At 38.1% G+C, this 14,724-nt stretch overlaps 1 protein-coding gene across 2 annotated transcripts; it reads right to left on the minus strand.

Annotated features, from left to right (window-relative positions):
* Positions 1–1,026: 1,026 nt before the first annotated feature.
* Positions 1,027–14,541, minus strand: LOC134750971 (zinc finger protein 501-like). Of its 2 annotated transcripts, XM_063686268.1 has the most exons (7): positions 14,258–14,541; positions 14,033–14,171; positions 13,508–13,570; positions 7,654–7,716; positions 6,467–6,526; positions 3,560–3,622; positions 1,027–2,512 (listed from the first exon to the last, which is right to left on the minus strand). In XM_063686268.1, exons 1-7 carry the CDS (start codon positions 14,384–14,386, stop codon positions 1,500–1,502), a joined length of 1,530 nt encoding a protein of 509 aa, XP_063542338.1. In that variant the 5' UTR covers positions 14,387–14,541; the 3' UTR covers positions 1,027–1,499. The 2 variants fall into 2 exon arrangements, with proteins under 2 accessions (XP_063542338.1, XP_063542339.1); XM_063686269.1 differs by lacking the exons at positions 1,027–2,512; positions 3,560–3,622 and adding an exon at positions 4,592–5,768.
* Positions 14,542–14,724: the final 183 nt, after the last annotated feature.

Consider the following 14,724-nt stretch of genomic DNA (forward strand, 5'->3'; position numbering starts at 1 on the left):
AACCCTTGGAACGCGAGTCCGACTCGCACTTGGCCTGTTTTTTATCTATAAAACTAAAAAATTCAACTGTATTCGGATAATTACGAATGTTAAAAACCGTCAGATAATTCCGAAAAGGGCCTCTTATTATCATGGAATTTTGGGCTATTTTCATCGGATTATCGGAATTATCCGACATACGAAATTACCCGAATACCCTACTGTGTATATACTGAACGTAATAAGTATATTTATATTTCATTCTGCTTTCGAAAGATACCTCACACGTATACGTCCAATGCACAATTACCGCACTAGTGTGGTAAATTAGCACCATATATAATGTAAAGAATATGTACTTACACTTAATAATCCGCCTCTAAACCAGCCAGACTCCGATGGCTCGGGCACGTAGTCCGGATCGGTGAAGATCGTGCAGTCTGGAGAGCGTACTCTGGAGTACCAAATTGCCGAAGACCGTCTGGACGCCGTAGGTACCGCCACAGAATAAGTAATAGTACTACCGTACAGAAAGGAAACTTCCTACAAACCCGAAGTTTGACAACGGTTCAGGGTCGAATCATGCTGTCCTTTTCTAATATATGGCACTATCCCTTTCGGCTATTTAGGGTTGTCAAAATTCAAGTCATTATCTTATCTGTGGCCGTGCATGTAAAGGGACGTCAAGTTGTGCTAACCCTAATAATTGCTCGGAGCAATGCTGAGCCGAACGGAACCGAGTTTGACCGAAGCGAGGAGTTTCGCACCCCTGGTACCGCTGGAGAGACGAAGTGCAAAAAGACCTTAGCGAACTCGGCGCCTTCGACTGGACAGAGAAGCATGGCGGTCTTTGGTGTCAGAGGCCAAGATCCACTTCGGGTCGATCGCAGCAGCAGTATGTAAGTACACTTAATAATCTGAAGACCGCCTTGAGTAAGTTGTGTAATTTTCATCCTGTTCGACTTGTCATCTCTATAGATTATTTGCTTTTAGAAGTATAGGAATAATAAGTAAATCAAACAGTAAGAACTATTTGTTTAAGGATATGTATATTTTCATAAAGCTACCTTAGGGTACACTAAGACTGACTTATTCCATCATAAGTGTTTTATACATTATGCTATCTGAACATCACATCTCAAATCTGCGGCGATACAGACATTATCTTAACTGAATATATTTTCCTGCCCGCCATACTTGTTATCATGTAGCCGAATACAGTCATTTTTAGGGTTCCGTACCCAAAGGGTAAAAACGGGACCCTATTACTAATACTCCACTGTCTGTGTGTCTGTAACCAGGCTGTATCTCATGAACCGTGATATTTATTTCTGTTGCCGCTATAACAACAAATACTAAAAACTTAATTTGTACGGAACCCTCCGTGGGCGAGTCCGACTCGCACTTTTCCGGTTTTTTTATATTCTTAACACGCAGCAGCTTCGAAGGCACCGCGCACTTCGAAAATTGTGAAGATATTTCAAAAAACCAATCCTGAAAGAGCGATGAAGGTTTAGATCTCATTGTATAGGAGGATTTGCACTTGTAGTAGCAATCGCTACATTTCTAAGCTTCGTGCCATGCTTTATCTGGTGACGACGTAGGTTTGTTTTATCACGGCATTTGTAATCGCAGTCGCTGCATGTATAAGGTTTTTCACCAGTGTGTATTTTTTGGTGTGCGAGAAAGCTATCTTTTCGACCGAATTTGGAATCACAGTAGCTACACGTATAAGGCTTTTCACCTGTGTGTAGTCTGACGTGAATTTGTAACTGTGATTTATACATGAATTTGTAATCACAGTAGCTGCATTGAAAACGCTTCTCGTCAGTGTGTATCAAACTGTGTTTCTGTAAATCAGATTTCCGCCCACTCTTAAAGTCGCAACGACTACAGTGAAACGTCATCTCTATGGTGTGAATCATTTGGTGTTTTACTAAGGAACCTCGCTGCGTGCACTTGTAGTCACAATGACTACATTTGTACGGCTTTTCTCCAGTGTGTATTCTAATGTGACGTTGTAAGTGATCTTTTCTACGGGCTTTGTAATCACAGTAAGTACATCGATGCAATGGCTTCTCTCCATGTGTCATCATCTCATGTCTTTGTAAGTCAGATTTCAACCAGCACTTGAAGTCGCATTGATTACACGTGTATGGTTTGTCTGCGGTGTGAATTCGTTGGTGTGTTCGTAAGTCTCCTTTCCAACCGCTCCTGTAGTCGCAGTTGCTGCACTTGTACGGCTTTTCTCCAGTGTGTATTCTGATGTGACTTATTAAGTGACTTTTTTTACGGTTCTTGTATTCACAATAGGTACATTGATGAAAAGGTTTCTCAACAGTGCGTGTCCTCTGGTGATGTCGCAGGTTTGATGTCGATAAGTGAATGCGTTGAATGTGTTTCCTTACAATAACCTTGGTTTTGAAACGTTTGCCACAGTGATCGCAGCTATATGGCTTGTCTTCGCTGTTGACAGTCCCGTCGCCGCGGAGGCGTTCGAGCACCACGGAACGAGCCGACCCCTCCGAACAAACTGAAAAAAATAATAACAAAATGTGGTATTTTCTATAAAAAGGGACCTTATTGCCGATGGCGCTTACGCCATTATAAACGATGTTTCGATATGTGCTGCGTAAGCGCCATCGACAATACGGTCCCTTTTCATAGAAAATGCCCCAAATAATCTAGACGATTCCCACGTTTCGACTACAGATGTATCATAAAACAAGTCCCCCGCCGCGTCTGTGTGTATGTATGTATGTTCGCGATAAACTCAAAAACTACTGAACCGGATGTACATGCGGTTTTCACCTATCAATAGTGATTCTTGTGGAAGGTTTAGGTGTATAATTTGTTAAGGTTTTGTGTAACCCGTGCGAAGCCGGGGCGGGTCGCTAGTTTAAAAATAAAACTTCTCAAGCAAAGCAAAAATGTTTTTTGTACAAAAAACTGTGTAGATTATTTACGTTTAACAATTTTTTTTGCTATTGGCCACCGTTTAAGAAATAGTTACGAAAATATATAAAAAAAACACTAAGGAATTAATTTTAATTTACTTTCCCGCTTTAATATATTTTTAAACATTGTCCCTACCGAAAAAGTACGAAATCTTTCTTGTAGGCAATTGTATGTATAAGAATATTTTATTGCTATGAGCCACCGTATACAAGTTATTTACGAAAAACTAGAAAAAGGGAGCCCCCCCCCCCCCTACTCTACTTTTTTAGTATGTTGTTTATTACACCATTCCCTGTATTTCCTTCGTTTGGTGGCCTACCATCACTATTTTTAAATCTTTGTTTTATAAATTTATATGAATGTATGCAATACGTGTTTTTAAATAAATTATGTTTATGTTATGTTCATTTGGACAAAAAAAATGCATTAAGTGTTAAAAGAAAGAGCTTCTCATTGTAAAACTGTTTTGTAAAATCATTTAACTACAAGGAAAAGTAATCCTTAAATTATCTTTTAATCTCAAAGGAAAAAAATACATTTTACTTCACTACAAATGTTAAAAATGTTTTTTTCCACCCCGCTAGTCTAGTCCTGCCTTACGACGAACGAAGTAGGTACTTACACAACATGTCATCAGGCATCTCATCTACATCCAGCGTCTCTAACTTGACCGGGGGCTCGTCACCTGAAGCAAACATACAAGCTGTAAAAAATCAACTATTTAACCCTTTATAAGGCATAATGGTGTCAGAAATTATACAAAATTAAATATTATCAGTTAGAAACATAGTTCATAATCAATAAAATCTTGTGGGAAATATATTCCCTTGTAACGGCTTAAACTAGTCACACGTAACGTTACGTCCGTTGTCAAGCGATCAACGGTTGAATCAACGACCACAACTATTTAATAATAATAATAAAAAATATAAGTTTATTACCAGACACAATTTAAAATGGTACAGCGATGGAAAAAAACACAGAAACATTATGGTGTAGGTAACTTAAACTATAGATTTTTTAGTGTTTGGTAAAAGGATACCAGTCTCAACATATGCTAGGTCAGCTGGTGACGCCCAGCGTTGATTTTCAGACTGTTCCCTCTGCCAAGCATTATCCTAATATTACAAATTAATTGGTTGGAAAATTATGGTGCCATTTATTATGCATGTGCGGTATGCATGCAGCATTTAGTAGTGTGTGTGTGTATGTATGCATTAATTATTTTAAGGTTAGTAAAACAAAAACAAAGGACAACTTTATATATGAATACGAATACCGCTTTAAGCAAGATGGTTGGCGATGCGTACTCCATACGTGCTGGATGAGTTTATTGAGTCATTTTCATACTGTTCAGCTGTAAATTTATACATATTTAAAAGCAAAAAAGACTATTTAAAATTGACCATTCATATTTTTGTTATTTTATTTACTTAAAAAATAATCTTCTAGTGCGTACCAATTCTATATGAACTATACTTTAGTGTGAATACCGCTTTAAGTAAGATGGGTGGCGATGCGTGCTCCATACGTGCTGGATGAGTTGTTGTTGTGTTATTTTCATACTGTTGAGGCTTGTAATACCTATACTTGCTTTTAGGTTGTAGGAATGGCAGGGAAAGGAAGCGGAATAAAATAGTCCTTTTTGTTCATGGATAAGTATATTTTCAATCAATACTTGATATTATACACATATACAAAAGTCACTCTTTATATTTTCAAACACGCAGCAGACACGAGTCATAGTGGACACAGCGAACTTCAAAATATCTCCATCTCTGTCCCTTCAATATTGAAAGAGCGGTAGATATGTAGATCTCATTGTACGAGAGGGTCTTTACTTGTAGTAGCAATGGCTACATTTTGAGGCTTCGTCCCATGCTTCTTCCGGTGACGACGTAGATTTGATTTATCACGGCATTTGTAATCGCAGTCGCTGCATGTATAATAAGGTTTCTCACCAGTGTGTATTTGTTGGTGAGCGAGAAAAGTCTCTTTTCGCCTGAATTTGTAATCGCAATAGCTACACGTATAAGGCTTCTCGCCTGTGTGTATTCTGAGGTGAATTTGTAAGTTTGCGTTATACTTGCATTTGTAATCACAGTAGCTGCATTGAAAACGCTTCTCGTTAGCATGTATCAATTTGTGTTTCTGTAAATCAGATCTTTGCCCACTCTTGAAGTAGCAACGACTACATTGAAATGTTTTCTCCCTGGTGTGAATCATTTGGTGTATCATTAAGCAACTTTGCTGCGTGCTCTTGTAGTCACAATGACTACATTTGTACGGCTTTTCTCCGGTGTGTATTCTAATGTGACGTTGTAAGTGATCTTTTCTACGGGCTTTGTAATCACAGTAAGTACATCGATGCAAGGGCTTCTCTCCATGTTTCATCTCATGTTTTTGTAAGTCAGATTTCAACCAGCACTTGAAGTCGCATTGATTACACGTGTATGGTTTGTCTGCGGTGTGAATCCTTTGGTGTGTTCGTAAGTCTCCTTTCCGACTGCTCCTGTAGTCGCAGTTGCTGCACTTGTACGGCTTTTCTCCAGTGTGTTTTCTGATGTGACATATTAAGTGGGCTTTTTTACGGGTCTTGTATTCACAATAATCACATCGATGAAAAGGTTTCTCAACAGTGCGTGTCCTCTGGTGATGTCGCAGGTTTGATGTCGATAAGTTAATGCGTTGAATGTGTTTCCTTACAATAACCTTGGTTTTGAAACGTTTGCCACAGTGATCGCAGCTATATGGCTTGTCTTCATTAATAACAGTCGCGTCGCCGCGGAGGCGTTCGAGCACCACGGAACGAGCCGACCCCTCCAAACAAACTAAAAAAAAAAAAAAAAAAAACGATTTCCACGTTTCGGCTACAGAACCGCGTCTCTCTGTGTCTGTGTGTATGTACATGTTCGCGATAAACTCAAAAACTACTAAACGGATTTTCATGTGGTTTTCACCTATCAATAGACTGTTTTTTCAGGAAGGTTTAGTTAATTTGTTATTTGTTTGTGTGGCGAGGTGATAATAATAATACTTATTCTGTGGCAACCGCCTCCTGAGGACGTTGTCCGAACGTTTAGATTGCCGCCTCACAAATTACTGGGTAGAGGTGGTGATAGGAAGGGCTAAATAATCCATCTTGCCCCGTGTTCCTCTCTGCACGCATTGATGTCAATGTAGTAAATAGTTGTGTTTTCATGTAAGTACTAACATAGGATGTAAGCTTTTCTGATTAACTAACATAATATGGATCGAACGGTCTGAATTAAAAAAAATATATTACCGACAACCGGTGTGAATTAGGGATATGGCTGGGCTGAATATGGACAAAACATAAAATATGATTTACCTGACAATTTCTTAAAAAATATCAACACAAATGGTATCATGGAATAACACAAACTGTGCAGGCATTTTTTTAAGAAATTGACAGGTAAATCATATTTTAAGTTATGTCCCTATTCACCCCAGCCATCCCTATTCACCCCGATTGACGGTAGTTTTTTATATTCAAGTTATTGCTTACCCAACATCTCATCTCGTGTCTCCTCTTTATCCTCCATTTCTGTCTTTATTAGGACTTCATCTAAAACAAAAATAATCGTGGATCAACAATTCCCTGTTGTTCTTCTGTTCCGTTGTCTAGGGGACAATAGTGAAATAGTTTGTTAGATGAAATGTTGATTTAAACTTTCATGATTTTTTCTCATTATTATTCACAACGGCGGGACTTAATCGCGTAAAATAAGTTTTAAATTTAACTCCGACGTTTCGAGGACGGCGTTGTCCTCGAAACGTCGAATGTTTAAAATTTAGTTTTATCTACCAAATCTTACCAAGTTCAGATGTCATAAATATAAATATCATCATATCATACAACATTACACAAATTGACTAAGTTCCACCAGGCGTGGCTCACTCCGCGATTTCGTCGCGTCACTTTTTGTACATGCGGCCCACACCAATTTTGGTGTCTAGCCTTAGTACTTGCCGAGCACCATTACGGAACGGACGCCTGCTCGCGCTTGCGCCACCTAGCGGTCATATCTGTCGTAATAGACGTGTTTTTGTTAAGGAGTGAACCTTCTGTACCTAGTACTATTGTATTGTATTGTATTTATTTATTGTATTTCACATGTACATTACAGGTTTTACAAGTACTTAAGAGTACCTATATAGGTAGGTACACAAATGACACATGAAACCCTGATGGGGCTATTATTTATTCTGTCGTTCCACAAGTCCACAGTAAGCTCTATAAGGCTTGTGTTGTGGCTACTTAGCTTAGATAACGATATATGTAATATATAAATATTTATATTTTCAACCAAAAGGTACCACATTGTCGCTTGTTGATAAGGTTGATTTCTAACTGAAGCTATATGGAAATAGCGCCTTACTGACAAGCGACAATAAGTACCCTTTTGGTTGAAAATGGCACATATATGTAGCGTGCTCCACCGTAGACCACATCATCACTTACCATCAGGTGGGATCGTGGTCAAACGCCTGCCTATTCATCATAAAAAAAATATATATATATATAAATATTTATAAATACTCATATACATATAAACACCCATGACTCAAGAACAAATATTCATGTTCATTACACAAATAAACCAGGATTTGAACCCGGGACCATCGGCTACATAGGCAGGGTCACTACCCACTAGGCCAGACCGGTCATTGTCATTTAAACCAAGTACTCACGTAACATCTCCCTAGGTATCTCATCTTCATCCAGCGTCTCTGGCTTAACCGGGGGCTCTTCATCTGAAGCAAAAATAAACATTTATAAGAGCAGGCTAATCGTCCTCAGTTTAACTGAGCCAACTAGTTGAAGGCTTGGCTGCATTAGGCTGAATCTAGCCAGTTGTTTTAAAATGAGAGTGTAACTACGTTTATATGAAGAAACGAGCTTGCTGGGGACTCTTAAGGCGGTTCCCTGAGCCAGAAGGCGAAAAATCTCCTTCTATGATCATGTTTTTCTAAGAGGCGTTGATATTCGTAGACATGGAAAAAATATTTATTTATTTATTTATTATTTGTAATGCAGGCAGGCAGTTTAAACAACTAATAATCCCTGTATCCAGAGTCATAACCCGAGTTCTCAGTGTTGAGTAGAATTTGCTTTGTGCTTATTTTTTGTTATATGTAGTTCTTGACTATATTATCTTTAATAACATAGCTTCCAATACACGAATGACCCTTCGCTCGATACAATTAATTCCCAAAGTAACCTCTAACTCGGACTTTTAATCAAATTATTATGTGAATAAACAAAAAAAACCGGCCAAGTGCGAGTCGGACTCGCGCACCGAGGGTTCCGTACTTTTTTAATATTTGTTGTTATAGCGGCAACAGAAATACATCATCTGTGAAAATTTCAACTGTCTAGCTATCACGGTTCATGAGATACAGCCTGGTGACAGACGGACAGCGGAGTCTTAGTGATAGGGTCCCGTTTTTACCCTTTGGGTACGGAACCCAAAAAAGAAGAAAAAAACAATCTTAACTTAAATAGTAATTTCATAGCTATTCAATTTCGATGTAAGGTAACGTTTTTAAAATAAATAAAAATCGACCAAGTTCGATCAAAATGGACACTTGGCGCGCATGATCTTTCCCGTTCTTTCTTGCGAAATGTGACAGTGGCAGCGGCAAACCGATGGAACGGCCTTAAGTAAAAATGTTAAATATAACCTTGTGGAGTTCAGTCTCAATACGAATTCAATAATTAAATGTAATAGAGTTTTTGTTTCGTTTTATTTGATTTTATAGTGTTATAGAACGAAGTAACTATATTAAAAATCTAGAAAAATATGTAACAACATCAGAAAATTCACTGATCGAGTCCGAAGATGTCCAATCCCTAAGTAATAAATTGGAAATAATAATAGCAAAAAGTCTACAATCTACTAAAAAACCAAGCACTACCCAACACAGAGTTCTTACCAATCAAACACTTAGTCTAATTTCTAGACGACATGAACTATTGACCATGAAGCCAAGAACCAGAGAAATTAAAGAAGAATTAAAGGTGATATTCAAACAAACAAATAAGGCAATCCGAAAAGACTATGATAGCCATAGACAATCAGTAATAGAAAGGAACATGTCAAAGTTCAGAAGCTCAAAGAGAGCTTTTAAAGAACTTGCTACTTGCAAAAATTGGATACAATCTTTGAATGATGAAAAGGGAGAAACTAGGGATAGAGATGATATAGTGAAACATGCCACAACTTTCTATGCTGGACTTTACAAAAAACCATTACAGGAGGAAGAAATTAACTATAACTGTAATAAAGAAAATACTTCAGAAACAATCCCAGAGCAAATAACTATAAATGAGATCCTAAAACATATAAAAAAGATAGAGAGTTGTTAAAATACAGTGGATTCCTTCCCACGTAGGGTTAGTAGGAAACGAGGCAGTAGATAAGCTTGCTAAAACCGCTGTAATGGATGGCTCTGTACTCGATTCTATACCATATTCAAGTGAAGTAATTCCCAGAATTAAAAAAAGATGTTTACAGAAATGGGAATACCATTTTGGAGAACAAGCTTTATCAAGGGGTGTTGGAATCTGGTACAGAACAATTCAAGATAGACCCTTGTGGATACCCTGGTTTGATTCTGCCAACCTCTCTAGAAAAGTGTTAGTCTCAGCTTTCCGAGTCCGGTCCGGACACATCCCTACAAACAAATTTCTGTGCATGATGGGTGTTAAATCGTCACCACTGTGTGCAAACTGTCAGAAGACTGATGACTTGTCTCACGTGTTGTTGGAATGCGTCCGGAATTCGGACTTGAGAAAAAGAATTTTTGGTAGTCTGGGCTCCATGCACAATGGACAGATCAATTGTTGGTTGTCAGAACCTATATCGGACAAAGCAATCAGTGTTTACCATTTTATTGACCTCTCCCTTGAGTAGGGAACTATGATAGCACCCATGAGGCTGACATGTTCACCTAGAGTGTCCAAAGCCTCCATAAAAACCAGATGAAAAAAAAAAAAAAAAAACATAAAAAAATTAAAACCTGAGAAAAGCCCAGGAGCAGACAGCATCTCGAATGAAGCCCTAAAAATAGGTGCTCCAATTTTAATAACATATCTAGTAAAACTGTTCAACCTAGTTTTGAAAAACAAGGAAGTACCAAACCAGTGGTGTGAATCCAACATAACACTACTCTACAAGAAAGGGAACCCGCTTGACATCAGCAACTACAGACCTATAAGCCTACTATCAACAATATATAAACTCTTCTCATCAATAATTCTGAGTAGAATAGCTCCAAACATCGACAGAAATCAACCGGTTGAACAGGCAGGATTCAGATCACACTATTCTACAACCGACCACATCCACACCATGGAACAGGTTATTGAAAAATATAAAGAATTTAATAGGCCACTATATATAGCTTTTGTGGACTACTCGAAAGCTTTCGATAGTATAACACAGTCATCTATATTGCTTGCCCTAAAAAACAATAATATCAACAACACATATATAGACATAATAAAGAATATTTATTCAAAAAGCACAAGCAGAGTTAAACTAGAAAGGCAAGGCGAACCATTCACAATTGGGAGAGGAGTGAGACAAGGCGACCCACTCTCTCCAAAACTATTTATAGCGGTTCTGATATTTTCAAGAAAATGGACTGGAATCGAAAAGGAATATGGATATCAAACAAAAAACTAACGCATTTAAGATTTGCTGATGACATAGCCATCTTTAGTGAATCAGCAAAAGACATGGAAAAAATGCTACAAGAACTGGACTTTGAAAGCAAAAAAATCGGCCTGCACATGAATGCATCTAAAACTAAAATCATGTCCAACTACAACAAGAAGACTATCAAAATAGAGGAAAAACCCATAGATTATGTGGAAGACTATGTAGATCTGGGAAAATTAGTATCTTTCGCAACAACCAGTAATGAAAATGAAATTGATAGAAGAATAAACACAACCTGGAAGAAATACTGGGCACAAAAAGAAATTCTCAAAGGCAATTACAATCTTAACATGAAAAAGATCATAATGGACTCCTGCATTCTTCCTAGTTTGACATATGCATGCCAAACATGGGTTTACACGGAAAGAGCGAAGAACAAAATTCTATCTTGCCAGCATGCAATGGAAAGAAGTATTTTAAATTTAAGAAGAATATAAAAAACAAGAAATATAGACATAACCCATAGATTATGTGGAAGACTATGTATATCTGGGAAAATTAGTATCTTTCGCAACAACCAGTAATGAAAATGAAATTGATAGAAGAATAAACACAACCTGGAAGAAATACTGGGCACAAAAAGAAATTCTCAAAGGCAATTACAATCTTAACATGAAAAAGATCATAATGGACTCCTGCATTCTTCCTAGTTTGACATATGCATGCCAAACATGGGTTTACACGGAAAGAGCGAAGAACAAAATTCTATCTTGCCAGCATGCAATGGAAAGAAGTATTTTAAATTTAAGAAGAATACAAAAAACAAGAAATATAGACATAACCCATAGATTATGTGGAAGACTATGTATATCTGGGAAAATTAGTATCTTTCGCAACAACCAGTAATGAAAATGAAATTGATAGAAGAATAAACACAACCTGGAAGAAATACTGGGCACAAAAAGAAATTCTCAAAGGCAATTACAATCTTAACATGAAAAAGATCATAATGGACTCCTGCATTCTTCCTAGTTTGACATATGCATGCCAAACATGGGTTTACACGGAAAGAGCGAAGAACAAAATTCTATCTTGCCAGCATGCAATGGAAAGAAGTATTTTAAATTTAAGAAGAATACAAAAAACAAGAAATATAGACATCCGCAAGAGAACAAAAATAACAGATGCCCTGCAGTTTAGTCTGAAACAAAAGTGGAGGTGGGCAGGTCATGTAGCAAGATATCAGGATCAAAGGTGGACAAATCTTGTAACAAAATGGCCAGGCCCAGCTGGAAAGAGAAGAGCGGGAAGGCAAAGAAAAAGATGGGCAGATGACATTGTACAGGCTGCGGGAAAAAAATGGATGGATGTTGCCACCGACAAAGAGAGGTGGAGACAGATGGAGGAGGCTTATACCCTTGGGGACCACTAATGTGGGATAAAGCTAAATAATAATAATAATTTGATTTTATAATAAAATATATTAAAATCCCATCTTTTTTTAAACGTCATAGTCCTAGAGGCCTCTTGTTCATTTTTTTCCACATAATAAATATTTGCTGTACGAAACTTACGGAAAACTGTACGGAACTTATGTACGAAATATCATTTGATATTTACTACCAGTCGCTTTTCGGTGAAGGAAAACATCGTGAGGAAACCGGACTAATCCCAACAAGGCCTTAGTTTCCCCTCTGGGTTGGAAAGTCAGATGGCAGTCGCTTTCGTAAAAACTAGTGCCTACGCCAATTCTTGGGATTAGTTGCCAAGCGGACCCCAGGCTCCCATGAGCCGTGGCAAAATGCCGGGACAACGCGAGGAAGACGATGAATAAATATTTGCTGTCAGTCCTGAACCGACTATTTAGATCTCTATGGAATGTCAGAATACTCTGCGCGAGCATTCAAATTTGAAAGCGGGGGCATCTAAAAATTTTGTACCGAAATATGTGTATCGGTGTTTATTACTATAGTAACTTACTTAATGCTGGGACTGAAGGGTGAATTTTATTATGTACAAAATTTGGTACCGCAGGATATATTGACATGTGGGTAGATTAGGAGATCTGCGGGTACCCTCAGTTCGGTTCTAGCTAGCAAGCCATCACGTACGTAACACTATTATTATCAATTCAAATTGGACTGTCAATTTTCTTGTATAGTTGACCGCTAGAGGATAAACTAGGTAGTTTTTGTCCCAAAACTCGGCTACCTTTTACTAGAAAATCATTGCACGGTTTTTTTATCAACCATCTGACACTGGTAGACCTATAAATTAAATTAAATTAAATTAAATATTCGTTTATTTCAGGCCTGGGGCCCATAAAAATGTTGTTAGTAACAATGCCTTACTCTATATTAGTATTTACAACAAGTAATAACAATTAAATCCTTATTGATTAAAAGAAAATGCAAATAAATACTACAAAAATTTATAATTACAAAAATAATAATAATAATTCACAAAATAAAAATTTACACAAGCCCAAGCATTATTTGCCTCCATTTGTCATAAATGGGGCAGTCAAATAGATTTGCCATAAGTTATTAAGTTTAAGTGTGGACCTAAGTCTAATTACGGGGCGGTGCAGACTCTGTATGGGGGCAGAGGAGAGGCCCTTGCACATCCTCACAGAGTGCCCCTGCCTAATGGGTACTCGTGACTTAATCCTGGGTGGACATTTGTTGCGCCCGGAGGAGTCAAAGTCTCTCGAGATCAAAAAGATCCTGCAGCTGTTTGAAGTTGGCGATCACAATAGTAGGTGGCGATCACAATAGATCAGAGATGGTCGCAGTGATACATAGGCTTTGGAGCCCTACATAGCCCCTAACACAAAGAAGAAGTCTAATAACAGCTTTTTACATTATTCTGATACTCACTCAATAAAGGGTCCTCACTTGCCCCATCTTCGTCCTGCATTTCCAGCTTAACTGCAGGTTCTTCTAAAACAAACATAATTATAAAATCACATCACCTTTTTTTTTCAAGATTTAAAATATTCTTATTTAAGTATGTTTCACTTAGCAACTGTTATGTTCAAACAGTGATTTTAACATAGCCAAATAACAGCTCTATTGGGCAGGGCTCAGAACCGGTTTTTTTTAAATCCCAAAATAGCCCAATATTTTTAATTCTTTTATGCTCTTTACGTAGGACTGACTCATGTATTTAGGTAACAACATCCCATTAAAAACGAAATAATAAACCAAAGAACGAAAAAGAATGTAATAGTACCGGTATTTTTTGTATGAAGAAAAAACCAGTTCCGAGCCTTGCTATTGGGCAGTTGACCCCTAGCTTTTGCTTGTGTATAAGGTGCAGCATTGTATAATCAAAGTGTGATTGTAACATTGTTATTTATTGAACAGTTCTACAGAACTTAAATGGAATAAGCGGTATGCTACCTTTGACACTCGCTCCCTGCAGCAGTGCCTGTAGCTCCGCCTGGATGCTTTGCACTTGCAGCTTGAAGTCGCTCGCGTCTCGCAGGCGGCCCACACACGCCGAGCAGATGCCGCACGAGCCCGAGCCAACCACTACCAGCTGCACATTCAATTAAGGAAAGACATCAGAAAAAAAGCACTTCGCATTCCCTTTACACAATTATAACGTCACCAATAGTTACTCACATGTATATTGAAGCACTGGTTGATCATGTCGGCATATATCTCCGTTTTGTCGAGATGTGTGTACGGCGTCGTCAGGTCCTTGTCCGGAGGACACCGCAAGCAGCAGCGACACGCTTGCATTAAGTCCATCACGGCAACCGTGCGGTGCGCAAGAAAGTTCTAATGGTGACAATGGTCCCAAAAGTAATGCAACTTGCAATATTTAACTGATTTAACAAAACAAACAAGCGTACTGAGAACGCTAATCTTAACCTTCACTTCACTCTTTTCACTCTTTTGTCTATGGCAACCGCAACCGCGCACGCGCAGTAAAGCACAATTCTGCCAAAAACGAGTATCGAGCTTGTATAGTTTGTCAAAAGACTGTCTCATTTCAAACATAGATAGGGAGACTCATACTATCTTTGTCTTACACTAGTACACTACTAGTAGTAGTAGTACTAGCACCCAAAAAAAAGGAATAGTAT

The sequence above is a fragment of the Cydia strobilella genome, chromosome 21, assembly GCF_947568885.1.
Source record: "Cydia strobilella chromosome 21, ilCydStro3.1, whole genome shotgun sequence".
Classification (NCBI taxonomy): domain Eukaryota; kingdom Metazoa; phylum Arthropoda; class Insecta; order Lepidoptera; family Tortricidae; genus Cydia; species Cydia strobilella.